The sequence below is a fragment of the Dermatophagoides farinae genome, chromosome 5, assembly GCF_024713945.1.
Source record: "Dermatophagoides farinae isolate YC_2012a chromosome 5, ASM2471394v1, whole genome shotgun sequence".
NCBI classification, from domain to species: domain Eukaryota; kingdom Metazoa; phylum Arthropoda; class Arachnida; order Sarcoptiformes; family Pyroglyphidae; genus Dermatophagoides; species Dermatophagoides farinae.
In genome coordinates, this window is record NC_134681.1 from 32,594 (window position 1) to 51,109 (window position 18,516).

At 28.9% G+C, this 18,516-nt stretch overlaps 3 protein-coding genes across 8 annotated transcripts; all 3 read left to right on the plus strand.

Annotated features, from left to right (window-relative positions):
- Positions 1-443: 443 nt before the first annotated feature.
- Positions 444-6,285, plus strand: v (Tryptophan 2,3-dioxygenase vermilion). Of its 5 annotated transcripts, none has more exons than XM_075731148.1 (6): positions 444-614; positions 3,912-4,146; positions 4,218-4,527; positions 4,588-4,752; positions 4,823-5,492; positions 5,597-6,285. In XM_075731148.1, exons 2-6 carry the CDS (start codon positions 4,112-4,114, stop codon positions 6,016-6,018), a joined length of 1,602 nt encoding a protein of 533 aa, XP_075587263.1. In that variant the 5' UTR covers positions 444-614; positions 3,912-4,111; the 3' UTR covers positions 6,019-6,285. The 5 variants fall into 5 exon arrangements, with proteins under 5 accessions (XP_075587263.1, XP_075587259.1, XP_075587260.1 ...); XM_075731144.1 differs by lacking the exon at positions 444-614 and adding an exon at positions 2,023-2,701; XM_075731145.1 differs by lacking the exon at positions 444-614 and adding an exon at positions 3,132-3,489.
- A 1,404-nt stretch (positions 6,286-7,689) lies between these two features.
- Positions 7,690-11,836, plus strand: LOC124498797 (uncharacterized). The gene is made up of 9 exons (XM_047062615.2): positions 7,690-8,620; positions 8,691-8,861; positions 8,932-9,033; positions 9,114-9,293; positions 9,502-9,600; positions 9,751-9,773; positions 9,908-9,983; positions 10,108-10,206; positions 10,283-11,836. Exons 1-9 carry the CDS (start codon positions 8,177-8,179, stop codon positions 11,039-11,041), a joined length of 1,953 nt encoding a protein of 650 aa, XP_046918571.2. The 5' UTR covers positions 7,690-8,176; the 3' UTR covers positions 11,042-11,836.
- A 3,407-nt stretch (positions 11,837-15,243) lies between these two features.
- On the plus strand, positions 15,244-18,371 carry LOC124499157 (uncharacterized). 2 transcript variants are annotated; one of them, XM_047063032.2, is made up of 5 exons: positions 15,244-15,260; positions 15,442-15,799; positions 16,015-16,370; positions 16,443-17,116; positions 17,165-18,371. In XM_047063032.2, exons 2-5 carry the CDS (start codon positions 15,469-15,471, stop codon positions 18,195-18,197), a joined length of 2,394 nt encoding a protein of 797 aa, XP_046918988.2. In that variant the 5' UTR covers positions 15,244-15,260; positions 15,442-15,468; the 3' UTR covers positions 18,198-18,371. The 2 variants fall into 2 exon arrangements, with proteins under 2 accessions (XP_046918988.2, XP_075587100.1); XM_075730985.1 differs by having other exon boundaries at positions 15,253-15,335.
- The last annotated feature ends 145 nt before the right edge of the window (positions 18,372-18,516 follow it).

Genomic DNA, 18,516 nt, shown 5'->3' on the forward strand with positions numbered 1-18,516 from the left:
TCAAGAGAAAAATTTTGTAGCCATCACGCGACATTTTATTTTGAAATGGCAACAAATGAAAAAAAAAATAAAACAAGACAAAAAAAAAGACATTGAAAATATCAACATAAAACATTTCTCATTAGAGTCAAATCAAAAATTTTTTTTGAACCATATGAAGTGGAAAAAAAAGAAATTCAAAGTCAAATAATCATTTTTTTATTTTGGATTACTAATGATGGTGATCATTTTGATTCACACTAGTTTTCGATTATTATGAATTTTTGTGGTTTTTTTTTTCTTTTTCAGAATCACTACTTTTTATTGGGATTTGTCCAGAAAAAAAAATCAATGAATAATGTGTGTGTATGTGTGTGTGTGTGTGTATAACTTGTAATATGAAACGATACGTACTTTGATTTTATGTATATAAAAATTGCATTCAAATTCATCAATCGAATGAACATCATCATCATCATCATCGTCATACATTCATCAAAACGGATATGAATAAAATGTTTATATGATTTGATGATCACCGTTATTACCGGATTTTTATTTTACCCATCATGATTATCACATGATTATGGATTATCATAAATGAAAAAAAAACAACAACAACAACAACAACATCAGTAAGTTTATATAATATAAAATTATTATAATTCAATCAATTTATTTTCAACATTTAGAAACATAATAATTGGCTGATGTAAATCAAATCTAGCTATTACATCAGCCAATGTTTTTGAAATGGCAAATAAAACAAAAACAAAACAAAAAAAAAACATTTCAATAAAATGTTCCCTGATGATCACCAGGGTGAAGCAATTTTTTTTTCAACATTTCTAATTCGTTCGTGTAACATAAACTGTTGTCGTTTTGGCAATATTCTTTGCTTGATTTTATTTCATACAACAAAAAAAACCTACAATTGATGGTAATGATGATGAGCTTTTGGTCACAGCTATAATTATTGATCATCATCATCATCATCATCAATTGATTTTAATTTTTTTTTTTCATTTCGGCATGGATTTCCAGACGATTTAATGCAATGATGATGATGATGATCTCTTGTTGCTTGTTGCCCTTTTCCATTCAGGTTGTTGTATGAATAAAAACCTACAATTTTTGTGGATGATGAAAGTGTCGGCTTCTTTTTCATCATTTTTCTCTTCACTTTTTCTCCAATGATTACTAGCGGCGTTTTAAATATATGAATATAAGACTGAAAAAACTAAATTTTTGACGAAAAAAAAACTAAATTTTTTTTATCATTATCATTGCACATATAATGATTATTAGTTTTTTTCCGAATGTCTGCCCGGATACAATAAACAAAAATCGATTTTTGTTTATCATTTTTTTCTCTCTCACACTTGTTTGAATTCTTTTTTTTCAAACAAGAAATTCAATCCATATCCATATTATCATTGAAATTGTTTTGAATCGGTTTCAATCGGCAACTGTAAAAATGGTAAATTTGTTTGTATGAAAATTCGAAGAAAACATGAAAAAAATCAAAAATTGCACTGATCCAAGTATAACGAATTGAATCAAACATTATCGTACATGTACATGTTTAACAAACATTAAATTTAATGAAAGCAATATCAGCGACAAAAAAAAATCCAGAATTTCTGCAGAAAAAAAAACAGCAACAAACAGTTGAAAGAGGGTAGTGTGTGGATTTAGAATTAAACAAAAAAAAAATTGAAGAGCTGAATTTGGGAGGAGTTGAAAGCGAAAATTTCTCTCTTTCTCTTTTTTCTTTTTTCTCTGATGATAATGATTTGAATGAATTTTTTTTTTTTTTTTTTTTTTTTTGAAAAAAATGCAGCAACCAGATCGAGTACATGTATGTAATAGGAAAGGTAATAGGAAAAAAAGGAAGGAAAAACTAAATAATAATAAGGAAGGTTCATCAACAGATATAGCCATCATGATGATGATGATGATGATGAAAGGTAGGCGTCGACAAACCAAAGCAAACCAAAAAAAAAAAAAAAATAACGTAAACCAATTCGAATGTACCATACAGATATAGCCAGATTATTAATTATATTATGGTATTACAGAAAGAGAGAGAGAGAAGATTCATTCTATATGTGTTTTCCTACTTGCTTTCCAGAAAAAAAGTTGAAATATAAATAATTTGTAATTATTTGTTTCGATTCATTTTTTCTTAGAATTCTATTCACGCGTGTACACACACACACACACACAAACACACATCACCCATGATCAACCACCATCAACATGACAACATTTTGTTGATTTGAATTATATGGTGACAAATATAAAAAAAACCCCTGTGACAACAAAAAAAAAGATAACAAAAATTAAATATAAATCGTGTGACACGATCTTATGCTGTTTTTTTTTTGCTGTTGTTGTTGTTGTTATTGTTGTTGTTCCATGTGTTTGACTTGTTTATTTGTTTCATTTTTCGTTTTATGACCTCGAACATTATTTGTTTCATTCATTCGTTATTAGACACACACACAAATCATTAAAACCATTGATCATTTTTTTTAACTATTTTCTGTTTAACATCCAGAAATAGGAACCTCGAAAATAACAAATAGGATTAACGATTGATTGAAAAAAAATCCTCCATGTTTATAATTTTTTTTTTTTGATGTGTGTGTGTTAATTTTTAATCTGATCTATCAAGAAAAATTTTGTCAACAGAAAAAAAAGAAGAATATCCTTGAAGGTAATTATCATTATTATCATGATTTAAATGATTTTCGATTCCGGTAATCAATTTGTTGTTGTTCCATAGAATTATTGAGAGAGAGAGCGAAAAAAAACCGAATGTGTCGTGTGTTGTAGTTGTTGTCGTTGTCGTTGTTGTTGTTGTTGTTGTTGTTGTTGTTATTGTTATCATCATCATCGTCATAATTATAGTTCAAACAAACAATGTAGAGATTTATAAGTTCAAGGACATTAGTGAATTTTTTTTTTTTTTTTTTGAACAAATTTAATATCAAAATTCAAAATTCAATTGAAAATTTATCTATTTTTTCGCTTTTTTTTGGATATATTTCATCCAACTTATGATGATGATGATAATGTCAGTTCAATAATCATATTTTTTTCCATTTTGTTGTTTATAACATCAAGTTCGTCATCGACCATCAATTATCATATAAATTGGCTCAGTCCGAAACGAATCTATAATCTAATCATCATATTTCCTTTCACATATTGATCGTCATCAATTTTTTTTTCTCATTTCTGTTGATTGAATCAAATCAATCAATTTGATCGATGATGATCATCCGATGATAATTCATTTGATTTTTTTCTATTTGAACTTTAGACTTGTTGATGATTAGATGGGTTTTTCTTGCTCATTGTTCATGAATTTTTGTTTTTTTATTTGTTTTTTATTTTTAATTTTATGAATGTGAGAGATTATTGTGTGAAGTGTGTGTGTGTGTGTGTGCGTTGCGATGTAATTGTCGATTTGTTTCACTTTTAATTCGTTTAGAATGAAGGGTAAGTGCTGTCGGTTGGCAAATTTTGCTCTCTTCATCTCTCGGGCCTCAATTATAAAAACAAAACAAGAGCCATGAAAAATAAATTGAGACTTTGACCCGAATTCAGTTTGTTTTTTTTTCCTGGTGACACCATTTTTTTTTTTTGTTTTCGTCATTTTTTAGATTAATGTGTTGATTATTATTGTTGTGGTTATATATCCAACATGTTGTCATCATGTAGTCGTTTATGCTGTTGTCGTAAATCGTTGATCATCAAAAATCGAAGCCAATTTATGTGATTAAACTGTGTGGCATGATTTTATATCTTTTTTTTCTACTGTTTTTCAAACACATGAAAAAAATTTTGTTTTTATATATGCTTTTATTTCATTTATATAATCATGTCTACATTTTTTTTCCATCCTTGTTACCATCCCTTAGTTTTTTTTTCGCTGTCATCATAATAATTTTTTAAAAATTACGCTATAAATAACCAATTATTCAACGAATCCAATTATCAATCATAATCAATTATCATCATCATCATCACCATCATCATTATTATCATATAAGAAACGGGTATGCCCCAAAACGATTTTATATAAATCAAAAAAAAAAAAATTAAAAAAAAAAACAAAAAAATGGATAATGATAATGAAAATTTAAATCAAGAAAGGTATGGTTTAATAAAAGTTTTCTTTGTTTTTTTTTTCTATTGACAAAAAAAATTCTATCGTTTCATTTTAGTACTATGACAACAAATGGCCAATGTCCAGCCGTGAATGGATTTCGATCAATTTCTACAAATTGCTCAGCAACTCCATCTATTGGAATGAATGTTTTATACAACGATTTTAATGATGTGAATCAAGAATCGATAAAAATTAATGTTTCAAATGGTGGTGATCATCCACCAATATTGGTAGGTGGTGGTGGTGGTTGTCCATTCGGCAATGGTGGTGGTGTAAGTTTTGGTTATGGTAATTTTCCCAAATTAAATGAATCAACATCACGTGAAATACCAAAAGGTGGTATGCTTTATGGAGAATATTTACATGTAAGTTTTTAATGAAATTAATTTGAATGAAAAAAAAATTGAAATCAAATTTTATTTCAGATTGATAAATTGCTATCATGTCAAGAACCTGTTACACGTTTAGTAGGTAATGAAGTTCATGATGAACATTTATTCATCATTACACATCAAGCATATGAATTATGGTTCAAACAAATTCTATTTGAAATTGATTCCGTACGAGAAATTATGAATAAACGTGTGAAAGTAAGTTTGATTGAAATTTTCAATATTCATCTTATTTTTCTTTATTATCATAAATTAATTGAAAAAATAGGATGAGGCCAATCTTTTGATAATAACATCTCGATTGAATCGGGTAGTTCTCATTTTGAAATTACTTGTTGATCAAGTAACCATTTTGGAAACAATGACACCGTTGGATTTTATGGAATTTCGTGGCTATTTATCACCTGCCAGTGGTTTTCAATCAGTACAATTTCGTTTATTAGAGAATAAATTAGGCATTCGTAATGATCTTCGTACTAATTATGGAAAGAATTATTATCTAAAAATATTTGAAGATCCAAAAGTAATTGACATTATTAAACAAAGTGAAGATGAACATTCACTTTGTGAATTATTACAAATATGGCTAGAACAGACACCTGGATTGGATAGTCCGGAATTTAATTTCTGGGAAAGATATAAATTGGTTGTGAATGAAATGCTTGAGCAGATACGGACGTCTGCCGAAGAAGAAGATGATGAAACATTAAAACGTAATGGTTTGGATGAATATCAACGTAAATCGGAATTATTTGATTCAATATTCGATGTAAACAAACATAATGCATTAATGGCACGCGGTGATCGTCGTTTCACACATAAAGCATTACAAGGTGCTTTAATGATTTCATTGTATCGTGATGAACCACGTTTTAATCTACCATTTCAAATTCTTTTATTATTGATGGATATTGATTCATTGATTACCAAATGGAGAAGTATGTTTATTATTGTTTATTATGTGGTTTTATTCATACAAATGTTTTTATTTTATTTTTTCAATTCAATTTAAATCAAAAAACAAACAAACAAAAAAAATCAGGTAATCATGTCGAAATGGTACTACGAATGATTGGTGCCCATCAATTTGGTACCGGTGGTTCATCCGGTTATCATTATCTTCGATCAACATTAAGTGACCGGTATAAAGTTTTTGTCGATCTATTTAATTTATCGACATTTTTAATTCCAAGACATTGTATACCACCATTGACGGTTGCAATGAAAAAACGTTTATCAATGATGGATGATAGTACTATGATTAAGGATTTATCGGCTAAAATTGAAAAACAACAACAACAAAATGAAAATGGTTCAACAGATTATCAACCGGATAATGATCATCATCATCATCATCATCATTCAATTAATTTAAGCAATGGTAAATCAATAAATTGTAAAACAATGACAACAGATGGCGAAACACGATCAAATCATGGCTCATCATCATCATCATCATCATAATCATCATCACATGGAACACAATAATCATCATCATATAATAATATATCAAATCAAATAATCAACAATCATAACCAGATCAAAACAAGCAACAGAGTAGAAAAGTATCGAAATTTTTTTTTTTGCATAATAATAATTACAAATTACAAAATGGACAAATATTTTTTTTTTCATTTCATTTCATTTCAAACAAATCGATATATTGTTAATGATGAAACGTTTTATATTCACTATAATAATAATAATAATAATAAAATTTTTTTTTTCTCATTTCCACTGTCTACTACTTTTGACATTGGGAATCATTTTTCGCCATAATGACATCATCATTTTTTGTATTTATACACATATTTCATGTGTATTTGAATAATTTTATTTGTGTATGACCATGCATGGTTGATGACCTTTTTGTTTGTTGTTGTTGTTGTTGTTGTTGTTTAAACATTTCATTCATTCGACCATGAAATTAAAACAAAAACATTCATCAAAAAAAAGGGGGAAAAACAACCAATTGTGTTTTTTTTAGGAAAAAAAATGATGAACTTATTGTTTGTTTGATGATAAACATTTGATTGATCGATGATGATGATGATTATGATGATCATTATCATTATCATAATCATCATCTTGTTCATTTATTCACTGCGATGACAAGTGACTAACAAAATATAACGAAAGAACAACAAAAAAAAAATCAGATTCTTTGAGATTATATGTAAGACAAAGAGAGGGAGAAAATGAACATTTATTAAGGTCAACAAAAATAACATCACCAAAAAAAAAAAGATTCAACAACAACGGTAATTGATCCATTATCATTAGAATGAAAAATGAACTTTCACATCTTTGGTCTATACCGCCTTACATGAAACATTGAACACACCAAACAAACACACACACACACAAAACAAGTCAATATATATTAATAAAGTCATCGTCCATTTTTATATATTTCTTGTAACACCCTTGTTCAACATTCGTGTTTTGTTTTGTTTTGTTTTTCGTCGTCATTACATTGCATATATTTCGCCCTATTATTGGAATTTTTTTTGTGCCCGTTTTTCATATTTACCATCATCATTGATTGAATGAACCAACATAACGATGAATTGATTGTGTTGAACATGATTTTGTTGTTGTTGTTGTTGTTGTTGTTCGGCATGAAAAAAAAAACAATCAACCAACCTAATCTATCATCGATACAAGATATAAGCGCACATACAAAAAAAAAAACCAAAACAACAGCAACGATAGAGAAAATATATGACCATCGTCAACAATAAATAACGACAATTGACACGGTGCTATGATTATTGTAATTATACATGACTAGTAGAATAGAATAGTAGACTACTATTACCCCCCTTCCCGAATCAATCTCATTTGGCCATATAACTATAGTCATAGTCGGTCATCATCATCATCATTAAATTTAAAAACTTTTTGTTTTCTATCTATATTTACCTGTTATTGCTGTAGCAATAGAGGACCCGATGGCAAAAAAATATTTACCACACACATACACTGATACTACATACACTACTTGACATCCTACCTATTTGATTTTCATTTATTCATTCATTCATTCATTCATTCATTGACTTCAAGGTTGTTGTTCAATAATAAGATCTTTTATATTGAAAATAAATATAGAAGAAAAATATAAAATACTTGCCGCATTTGTCCTTTCAAGTCAAAACTTGTTCATACAATCATTCGATGTGTGCCTGTGTGTGTGTGTGTGTTCATGCGAATAGATCAATGCATCAATTTTTTTTTGTTCGTTTGTGTGAGGACCTCACCTGCTCAAAAGAAAAAAAAAATTTGTTTTTTTTTCTTCATTTGACTGCTTTTTTATCTCTCTTTGTATGTGAGTGTGTGTGTGTGTGTGTGTGTTTCTTTTGTCCAATTGTTATTGCTCATGTTGTTGTTTTTATTATGTTTCTGATGTTTTACTTGCTTATGATGATGATTATGATGATGATGATGTGAATTTATTTTATTTTACTTCGATGATTATAATAACATTTTTTGATGATTTAAAATTCAAACAAAACAAAAAATTTTTAAATCCAAAAATTTGATTGTGATAAATTCATCCATACATACATTTTATTCATTTGCCAATGTGTGTGTGTGTTTGTATGTATACTGAAGAAGAATGGAAATAACATCTAATCGAACAACAGCAACAGGTAATTCTTCAGAAATGATCATCTATGATGATTATCATGATAATGATAATGATCATTCAAATTATCATCATGATCAATATGGAATAATTGATCAATATTATCATCATCATCAACAACAACAACATTTACATCATCATCATACTATAGTCGAATCACCGTTATTATTGAATAATAATGATAATAATCAATTGAATACAAATAATACAAATGTACGACCGGCAACAACAACAACAACAACGACAACGATGATGATGATGGTAATGCCGAATCCTAAAACAACACTTTCAAACACCAATGATATTCAACAACAACAACAACAAAATGAATCATTCAATCAGGTTATTGATGAATTATCAAAAAAATTTCAACATCAACATATACAAAATGAATCTAACAATTGTTTGAATATGGTAAAAATGTTGATCGGTAAAATCGGTAGCCTTTACATTATATAATATAATTTCTTTTCATCATTTCCAGGAACAATCAACAATGACATCTCCAACAACAATCATGATTCATAATGCAGCAATAAACAACGATCTAGATTTGATGAAAAAATTATTATTAAAATCGGATAATCAAATGGATGAAAATTATGATGAAAACAACAAACAACGAATCACACAATTGATTGATTGTCGTGATTCGGTAATTTGAATTTAATGATTGAAAATTCAATTCAATTTTTTCATTATTATTATTATAAAACATTAAATAGGAATCGAATACATCACTTTTGTTGGCCGCATTGAATGGTCATCGTGAAATGGTACAATTTTTACTCGATATTGGTGCATCGATTAATGTGCAGAATTTTTTCGTAAGTTTATCCTAACTTTTTTTTCGAAATATTCTTTTGTAATAATAATTTTTTTGTTTTGTTTTGTTTTGTTACAAAAGAATAATACCGCATTACATGAAGCAGCATGGAAAGGTTTTAGTGAAACATTGGAAATACTTTGTAATAATTATCAGAAAAAACAAAATGAATTGATGATGATAATGGCCAATGATAATCGAAATCATAATAATGATGAAGAAATGGATCAACTGGTACTCAATTTACATTTAAAAAATAAGGTTTGCTGAATTTCTTTCACACACACACACTAACACATCAATCATCATTTTGTTAATATTTTAAATTTCCTGCGTTCTAGTCAGCGTAATTATTATATCCAATTACAAACGATAACGATGTTGATGATGATTCGTTATGATTTTTTCTTTGTTTTTTTTTTAATATTCTTCACCATTGAAAATTTTTTTTTTTTTTACTTTTCGATAGCAAGGACATACGGCATTACATTTGGCTGCACAAAAAGGTCATAATCAATCAACTCGTGTACTATTATTGGCCGGATGTAAACCAAATGTCAAAAATAATGCAAGTATTACGCACACACACACACACACACACACTCTTTTAAATTAAATTGGATTTTGTTTTTTTTAATTTTTTTTTTGTTTGGCTCATATCGGACGAACATGATGATGTCGAATTTTTTTTTTGTTCACTCGAATTTATATATTATAGTTTGGTGACACACCATTGCATAGGTTTGTGTGTTTCATATATATATTATTTCTGATCATATGATCATCATAATTCATTACATTATCATTTTGATTATTTTTTTTTCGAAAAAAAATTTTTAAAAATTCTACTCACACACACACACATATATATATAGTGCATCTCGTTATGGACATGTTGGTGTTGTTAGAATTTTAATCAGTGCATTTGCTAACGTCAACGAATTGAACAAGGTTAGTGTTTGTGTGTGTGTGTATGTATGTCATTTCTGGATTTCATTCAATCGTGAAAATAAATGTGTTTTTTTTTGTTTCACTTTTTCGTTTAAATTGTAAACGGCAAAAAAAACCAAAATAGAATGATGATACAGCCTTACATATTGCAGCGGCTATGAATCGTAAAAAATTGGCTAAAATTCTGTTGGAAAATGGCTGCAATCCTACTATTGTTAATCGGGTAAGTTTGTGATTTTCAGCAATTTTTTTTTATTATTATTATTGACCATGTTTGATTGAATAATATACAACAACAGCAAGGTGAAACACCAATGAATATTGCATTAAGAAAATCTTATTTTGATATACAAGAATTGATTGCATCACCACCGCCATTAAAATTATTATATCGTAATATATCAGATTATTCTGAATCATCATTACGTAGTCGTTCAAATAATGAACTTTATACAAAATCATCAAATCGTAATCAATTACAACAACAACAGTATTATGAAAAAAATCATCATCCAACTAGATCGGAAACATATTCCTGTGATCAATTGAATAAATGTATGAATATGATGGATGGTAAACATCGTCATCATATTCATAATCATAATAATAATCTAAATGATGATGATGACCATATGAATGAAATTAATGATCTTTATGGTAATCATTATAATCATCATCATCATCATCATCATTTTCAACGTAATCATCATCGAAATCATTTTAATGAACTAAAACGTTGTAAATCAGATTTCTCTGCACCACAAATTCATTCAAGTGAATTAATCAATCGTTATAGAATTCGTGATCCGAATGAGCAAAAAATTTTGCACACTTTATTGTCAAGAGTATGTACACCTACAACACAGGCTGCTTCTAGTATTGAACCAAGAAATAAACAAAAATCATTGAAGAAGAAAAATCCTACTGCAACATTACAATCACGACGTACAATAAGTCCGGCAAAAAAATCACAACAATCAAACAATTCAAATAAATATCGTGATTCTGATTCATCAGATTCTTATGATGATGTTTATGGAAAATCCTTATGGTTATAATCATAATCATAATCATCATCATCATCATAACTATCATGAAACATTTGAACCGGAAAAAGAATTATATTTTCCACTCAAACAATCACAATATCGATCTAGAAATCGATCAAATAAATATGAAAAACAACAACGTCGTCGATATCGAAATCAGCAACAACAACAACAACAACAACAACATATCAACAACATATCACCACAACCACAATCATCATCATCATTAAATTCAAATGGATATGAATTAACGAGGCCAAAATTGGATACATTACCCATAGATCCATTGGGTAGAGGTGAAAAATATTTTATGGATCTTTCTGGTCATATACATAAAGGTCGAATAGAAATGGATCATCATCATCATCATTATGATATGGATACTAATGGAAAGCATTATTTACCGCAGCAGCAACAGCCACAACAACAACAACAACAACAACAACAGCAACTAAATCATCATTATCGACGATCAAAATTAACAAAAAAGAAACTTTTAATTTGAAAATGTTTTTTATCATCATCATCATTATTTTTTTTTCATTAACACTTTTAATCCAAAAATGATTTGAATGATAACTGAGATATTAATTTTCATCGATCAATTGTTGTTGTTGTTATATCTAGTCAAATTGATGAATGAAAAGAAAAAAATAATTTTTTTTTTCATTCATCAATCACGAATTCTTTGCTCATATGAAAGTCTTTATTTATTGTTTCAAATGATTATGATCAATGTTTTAATGTCAATGAAAATGAAACTGGAAAAAAAATTTGAATAAAAAAATTTTTTTTTGTTTATAAATCATAAACAATACAGTAATAATATTGTTCAGTGAATGAAAACAATGTGAAATATGAATGATGAATCAATGAAAATCATCACAATTGATGACAATCCATTTTGTTGTTGTTGTTGTTGTTAACGATGATGATAATGATGATACTTGTAATTTTTATTAATGTTGTCATTAGTAGAATAATATAGTGATGACTGATTTATCATTGTGTCAATGTAATGTGATTGACCAAAAAAAAAAAAGTTTTAACCTTCTTGAAGCTTGTTTTTTTCATTGTTTTTTTTCTGTCCTAATGCAGCCAAATATATGGAAAAAAAACAACATTAAACTGAACGAAAATTTCATAATTCTATTTTTTTTATATTGAATTTCATTCCATTCTTTTTCCAAATCTTGGAACACAAACCAAAAAAAACAAGGTAGCGCGCATACACACACACACGTTCATTCAAGGTTTTGGAATTTTTTTTTCTTAATTCATTCATTTTGTTCCATTTATATGTCCATATGTTCAATGTGTGTGTGTATGTGTTTGTTTGTTCCAAGATTCCAATTTTAAATTAAAATATGCGTATGAATCTAATTGAAATTTGTTTTTATTTTTTTTTTGAATATTCAAATACAAACACATGCATTATTACACAAAGACATTTGTTTTACATGCAAATAATTTCTTTTTATTCAAATTTTACGGTAGTAAAATGTTGAATCTTTAATTTGAAACAACAACAACAACGGCAACGATAACAACAGAAAGAAAAAATCATGGCTACTGAAAATATCATCAACAGAAGCAAAAAAAAAAAAAAAAAACACATGCTTGTCTTGGAACACAAACACACACACACACTGACTATTTATTATGACCACATTTTATTTCGAAAGATATATACATATAATGAATAAAGGTAACGAGACATCTTGAATTGGATTGTTGTTGTTGTTGAAACAAAGAAAATAAAATGTTTCACCAATGATGAATGAATGAATGAAATTGGAATGGAATGAGAAATAGATAAGTTTTTAAATAAACTATAGTCAAAGTACATGAGAAAAACAAATAAAATTTGTCATCAAGTAAAAACGAACCAAAATATATGTTATGATGATGATGATTTATCATCATCATCATCGTCGTCATCATCAGACTGTCGTCTGGAAATTTTTTTAAAAAAAGGGTTACGAAATGTCAAACAATTCTCTAACGAAAATAAATATAAACTTTTGCTATTGTTATTGTATACAGACAAGTCAAACAACACACGTGTATTTATGGTTCATTTATGAAAATAAAGGGGAAAAAAAACACCAAAAACCATGGTCATCTGGTCTCAAATACTATCGATCAAAATTGGCACCGTTGGTTATGATCGATATGGTGATGATGATGAACAATAATTTTTAAGAATCCGATATGGTACTTGTCAAATTTTTCCACAAAGAAACAACGTTTCAGTTGTAAGTCTGTGTTTTCTACAACAAGGTTATATTGTAATGTTTTATTATTATTATTATTAGTGTTGTTTATACTGGAAAATTTTGATATTTTGTTTTTTTTCAATTTCTAATTCTATTAATAGTGATCAAATCATCGTCATTACAAATGATTATCATTGGATAATTAATAATCACATCGTTTATAATGAAAATTTTTCATTTTCTATTTTCATCTATTCACACTCATATTAAATGTGATTTTTTTCCAGAGTATTTCTTTGCTTTTGGGTGACAAAATGAATGATAATATTCGCACAAGGGAATGGAAGGGAAAATGATCCATTACAAAACAACGACAGCGGCAAAAAAAACACACACTTGCACGTAGATGCAATTTGTCCGATGAGAATTTGAACAATAATAATAATAATATGAAGAAGAATTATGATAATAAATCATTGAAATGAAATGTGAAAAAAAAACAAAAGAAATGACATGATATTCTATAGCTTCATAAAAATATAGCCGTCATCATCATCATAATCATCGTTGTCGTTTGTCATTATCATTATCATTATTATCATCATCATCATCGAACAAGTGTTTCAAAATTATTTTTCATTCTACCATTCAATCTCATTCATTATCATTATCATTGTTATTATGATGATGACGGTCATTGATAATAATAATAATAATGGAATACTTTTTTTACCTTTTGTTAAAAAAAAAAAATTTCCACGTTTCATTTATGAATGAATGACAATGCAGCAATAACAACAACAACAACAACATCAAATTAATTAATTAAGCCACCTTTTTTTCTACTCTAAACACTCATTACACATTTACTTATTACAACAACAACAAGAAATCCTATTCAAGTTTAAAATTTATAAAACAGAAATGAAATGAAAAAAAATGAATTTCAACAGAATTGAAAATGTTCATAGAAAGAAAAAAAAAGAAGTTTGTTATTTGTTGTTATGTGCTGAAAATGGCTTCAACTCACGCTAAGTTTCTATTCTTACTTATTTATTGATGGTCATCATCATCGTCATTATTATTATTATTCTCATCATTATCATCCATCAATGATGGTAAATGATGATGATGATGATGATATTCAAAGACATAATTAGTCCGAAACGAATTGTCCACATATTATTGCTCTTTTTTTAAATATTCGTGTGCGTGTAAGTGTGTGTGTGTGTGTAAATTTAGCACAATTCACATTATCAAAAGCAAAAAAAAAAGACCAGACTAAATTAATTGTACAGAATTGAATTAAAAAACATAAAAGTAAAAAAAAAAATTACACGCGCACATGCACGTGCATGGATCTTATAATAATAATAATAATATATATATGATATGATAAAGGTAAAAATAAAAAAATTGCTGCAATATGTAAATATTCTAAAAATGGATGAATGTCATCTCTTTTCTAATGTACGTATGTATTTTGATTGTTTGTCATCATCATCATCATCATCATCATCATAATCATAATCAGATTTTTTTTTTAATATTTACTTTTTCCATTTGTTCTGTGAATGAATTTTCATTTTTTTTTTCATTATATTTGCTGTGTGTGTGCGTGTAATGCATTGTATCTTGTTATGTTGAAAAAATAAAATAAAAAAAAAACGAGACATATTCAGCAAATGACATTTTTTGTTTTCTTTTTTATTTGTAACTGTTGTTTTATATTGTCCCCTCATTGTTATTTCATTAATAGAAAAGAGAATTTGGAAAAAAAATACAAAGAAGAAGAAGAATCATCATTTTAACCGGGGGCTTTTTTGTTTTGTTTATTCTTCTCTCTCTCTCTCATTCATTCTATCACTCCCATTTGAATTTTCTTATTTGTCACATAATATGGTTGTGTATAAACGTTCCTGGAACAAATGATTTAAATTTCATTTCATCTATGACTGGCGACAAGTTTGGTTTCAATCATCATCATCATCATCAAATATTTTAAACTTGTACATTTTTTGTTTGTATAAATGTTAAAATTGTTCTGTTTCATAGAATCTTAGAGTAAAAATAAAAAGATTCTTGTTTGTGAAAAACAATTTTTTTTCTTGTCTGTTGAATTCATTGATAATTGATTGAATAATTTCGGTTTTTTTTTCTATATCCACTATCATTGAATAAACAAATAAGATTAAAATAGCTGAATATTATATAGATATGGTTGCTCCAAAATCTCATCATAGATTTTGGTTATTTACAGATGATAATCACCATCATCATCATCAATGTCGCCAGAGTGATCGACAAAAATCGACTAAAATCAATCATCATCGAATTCGAAATTGTCAATCACCGATAATGTTTTGTACAACGGATCAACAATTGTTATTATCATCGTCAACATTATCATCATGTTTTTCGAGATCTAAATCTAAATTTCAATCAAAATCGATATTGAAATCGAAATTAATTTCAATTTTTTCACTTGTTCATTCATTGATTATTATTTTGTCAGCATTGAATGTTCTTTATAATGTTAATGCTAATGGTATTTTGTTTTTTTAAATTGCTTTTTTTTCATTTTTGCTAATCATGTGGTCATTGGTCGGACAATATTTTTTTTTCAGTAATAATCAATTCCTTTAGAATCAGAATATTAAACATTCTGATGATTATAAATGATATTGAATGACCAATGAACCATTTTCGTCTAATTTAATTTTTAATTAATTTTTTAAAAATTCAATTTTTAAATAAAATTAGAATTCAATGAAATCTGGCAACCACAAGCGGCACAAGTATTTGAAATAGAATATCCATTCGTTGTAGAACCATCACCATTACAGATTAATTCATCAGACATTGTTATCAATGATACTGTTGCTATTAATAAAGTTAATAATAATAATGAAACTAATTCCAATTTGAATATGAATGATGTGCTATCGAAATATGAACCAGAATTAAGTTACGAAGATGAATTAAATCTTATTGGTCATCGAACAAATGATGATGGATTGATCGAAGAAGATGAAGATGGATATGAAAATGAGAATGAAATCGAAGACAATTCTAATGATAATGATGTTGATGATAGATGGAACAATTCTACATCAAGGGTAAGAATGATGTAATTATGATTAGATTGATGTTTTTTTTTTTGGAACAAATTCGAAAATTTTTCCATATAGTTGAAACGTGAAATATTTCGTGGCCAAAATTATCATTATCAACGTGGATATGAATTAAGTCGTCTTCGTTATGAGAATCGTCTTCGTACTGATCCTACAGCTGCCAAACCAAAAGCATTTTTTATTCGTGAATTTCATCAAGGTCGTGATGTTCCACGAGAATTGTTACGATTAACACACGGTGATATAATATCGGATACGATACAGCCATCCACTACATCACCACCAATTATTTCAACGGGTCATGATTCCGATATGAAAACCATGTCAGATTATCAACAACAATTATTTGCAACAAAAGCAGCATTAAAAGCAGCATTGCAAAGTGGTGATAAAGATTTTAGTATTTTAGATTATCTCAATAAAATGAAAGCCAAAATTGATTCTGAACGTCAACAACAACAACAACAAAAACAAGGAAGTGGTGGTCATTCCGGTAGTATTGGTGGTGGTGTCGGTGCTCCTCTCATTCCAACAACAATAGGTGGTGGTGGTGGAAGCACCGGGAATATTGGTGGTATACCTGGTGGTGCTATCATACATCCAGATCAAATTATCGAACAGATTAAAGATATTGACCAAAAACATGGTGGAATTGATGGAGGAAATTTAGGTGTACGATTCGATGAACAAATTAAAGAAGATCTGAATAAAATTCTTCCATATGATCCAAGGTAAATTAACGATCTGATATGATTTTTATTAATAAAATTAATTTCAAGTAAACAATTCGGTGAACGTATTCGACCATTTCGCCCATCGTGGATCGGATCAACGCCTGGTGCAGAACCAGGTCAAGGATCAAGCGGAAGTAGTGCTGGAATAGCAGGCGGGGGTTCTGGTAACCCAGCCGATGATTATCTGAACAAAATTCGTCGTCTTTATCCACATTTGTTTCCCGGTCATTCAGGACAAGGAATACCAGGACAAAGACCTGGTGCAGGCGGCGGAACTGGCAGTGCTAGTCCTAGTTATGGTTCATCAGGAGACGGAAGTAGAACCAGTGGATCAGGAGAAGCTGGTAGGGATTCAGATGGCGATGGAACTGGAAGTCGACCTGGCGTTGGCCAAACTGGTTATGGGGGATCTGGAGGAGGTAACGACCCATATAGTGGAAGTGGAGCTGGTCCTAGCGGTGGTAGCGGTGCTGGTTCCGGAGCACCATATGCTTCTGGTGGTGGACCAAGTGGTCCGTTCGGCCCTAGTGGGGGTGGTTCTGGTCCCAGTAATCAATATGGAGGTGGTACTGGTCCTTCAGGATTAGGTGTCAGGCCAGTTATATCACCACCGTTTGTAACACCTATCGGAAATCGTACGGGAACATATCCTCCTTTACCGACACTTGGAACACCAGCTAGTGCATATCCATCACGATTTCCAGGGCGTCTCTTATCAGCGTTGACACTTTATCCTGGAGTCCGAAACTCTACATTTCCGGGATTTCCTGGCTATATACGATTCGATTATCCTGGATACAATACGGTGCCATATACAGGATTCCGATGCGAACTTCAAGCATATAAAATTGGTTATTATGCAGATGTAGCGGCTGGTTGTCAAGTTTTTCATATATGTCAACGTGATGGCCGTATGGATAGTTTTCTTTGTCCAAATGGAACATTATTCCATCAAAAAGTGATGACCTGTGATTGGTGGTATTTGGTCAATTGTCCAGCATCACCAAGCTATTATTATTTAAATGGACGTATTGGTGTATTGCCACCATTACCAGCAACATTGGGACGATTTGATTGATATTGGAAAATAAAGAAAAACGAAACAAAACAAAAAAAAAGAAAATAAAAATAATACATAATCAACGCATAAAAATATCATTCAATCATTTGCATGTTTTTATAATTATAATATTGTAGCGATTATTTTTATGAAAAGTCTATTTTTTTCTTCTAAACACGAACACAATTTTCCAGAAACAAAGAGAAATATGAAAAAAACCCAAAGAAAATCCATGCCGATGAACCAAAAAAAAAAAAAAAAAAAACAGTTCGTTTTTCTTCTATCCATTAATTCTACACATGAATCAAATTATAATGTTTTTTTTTCTCGTATATAA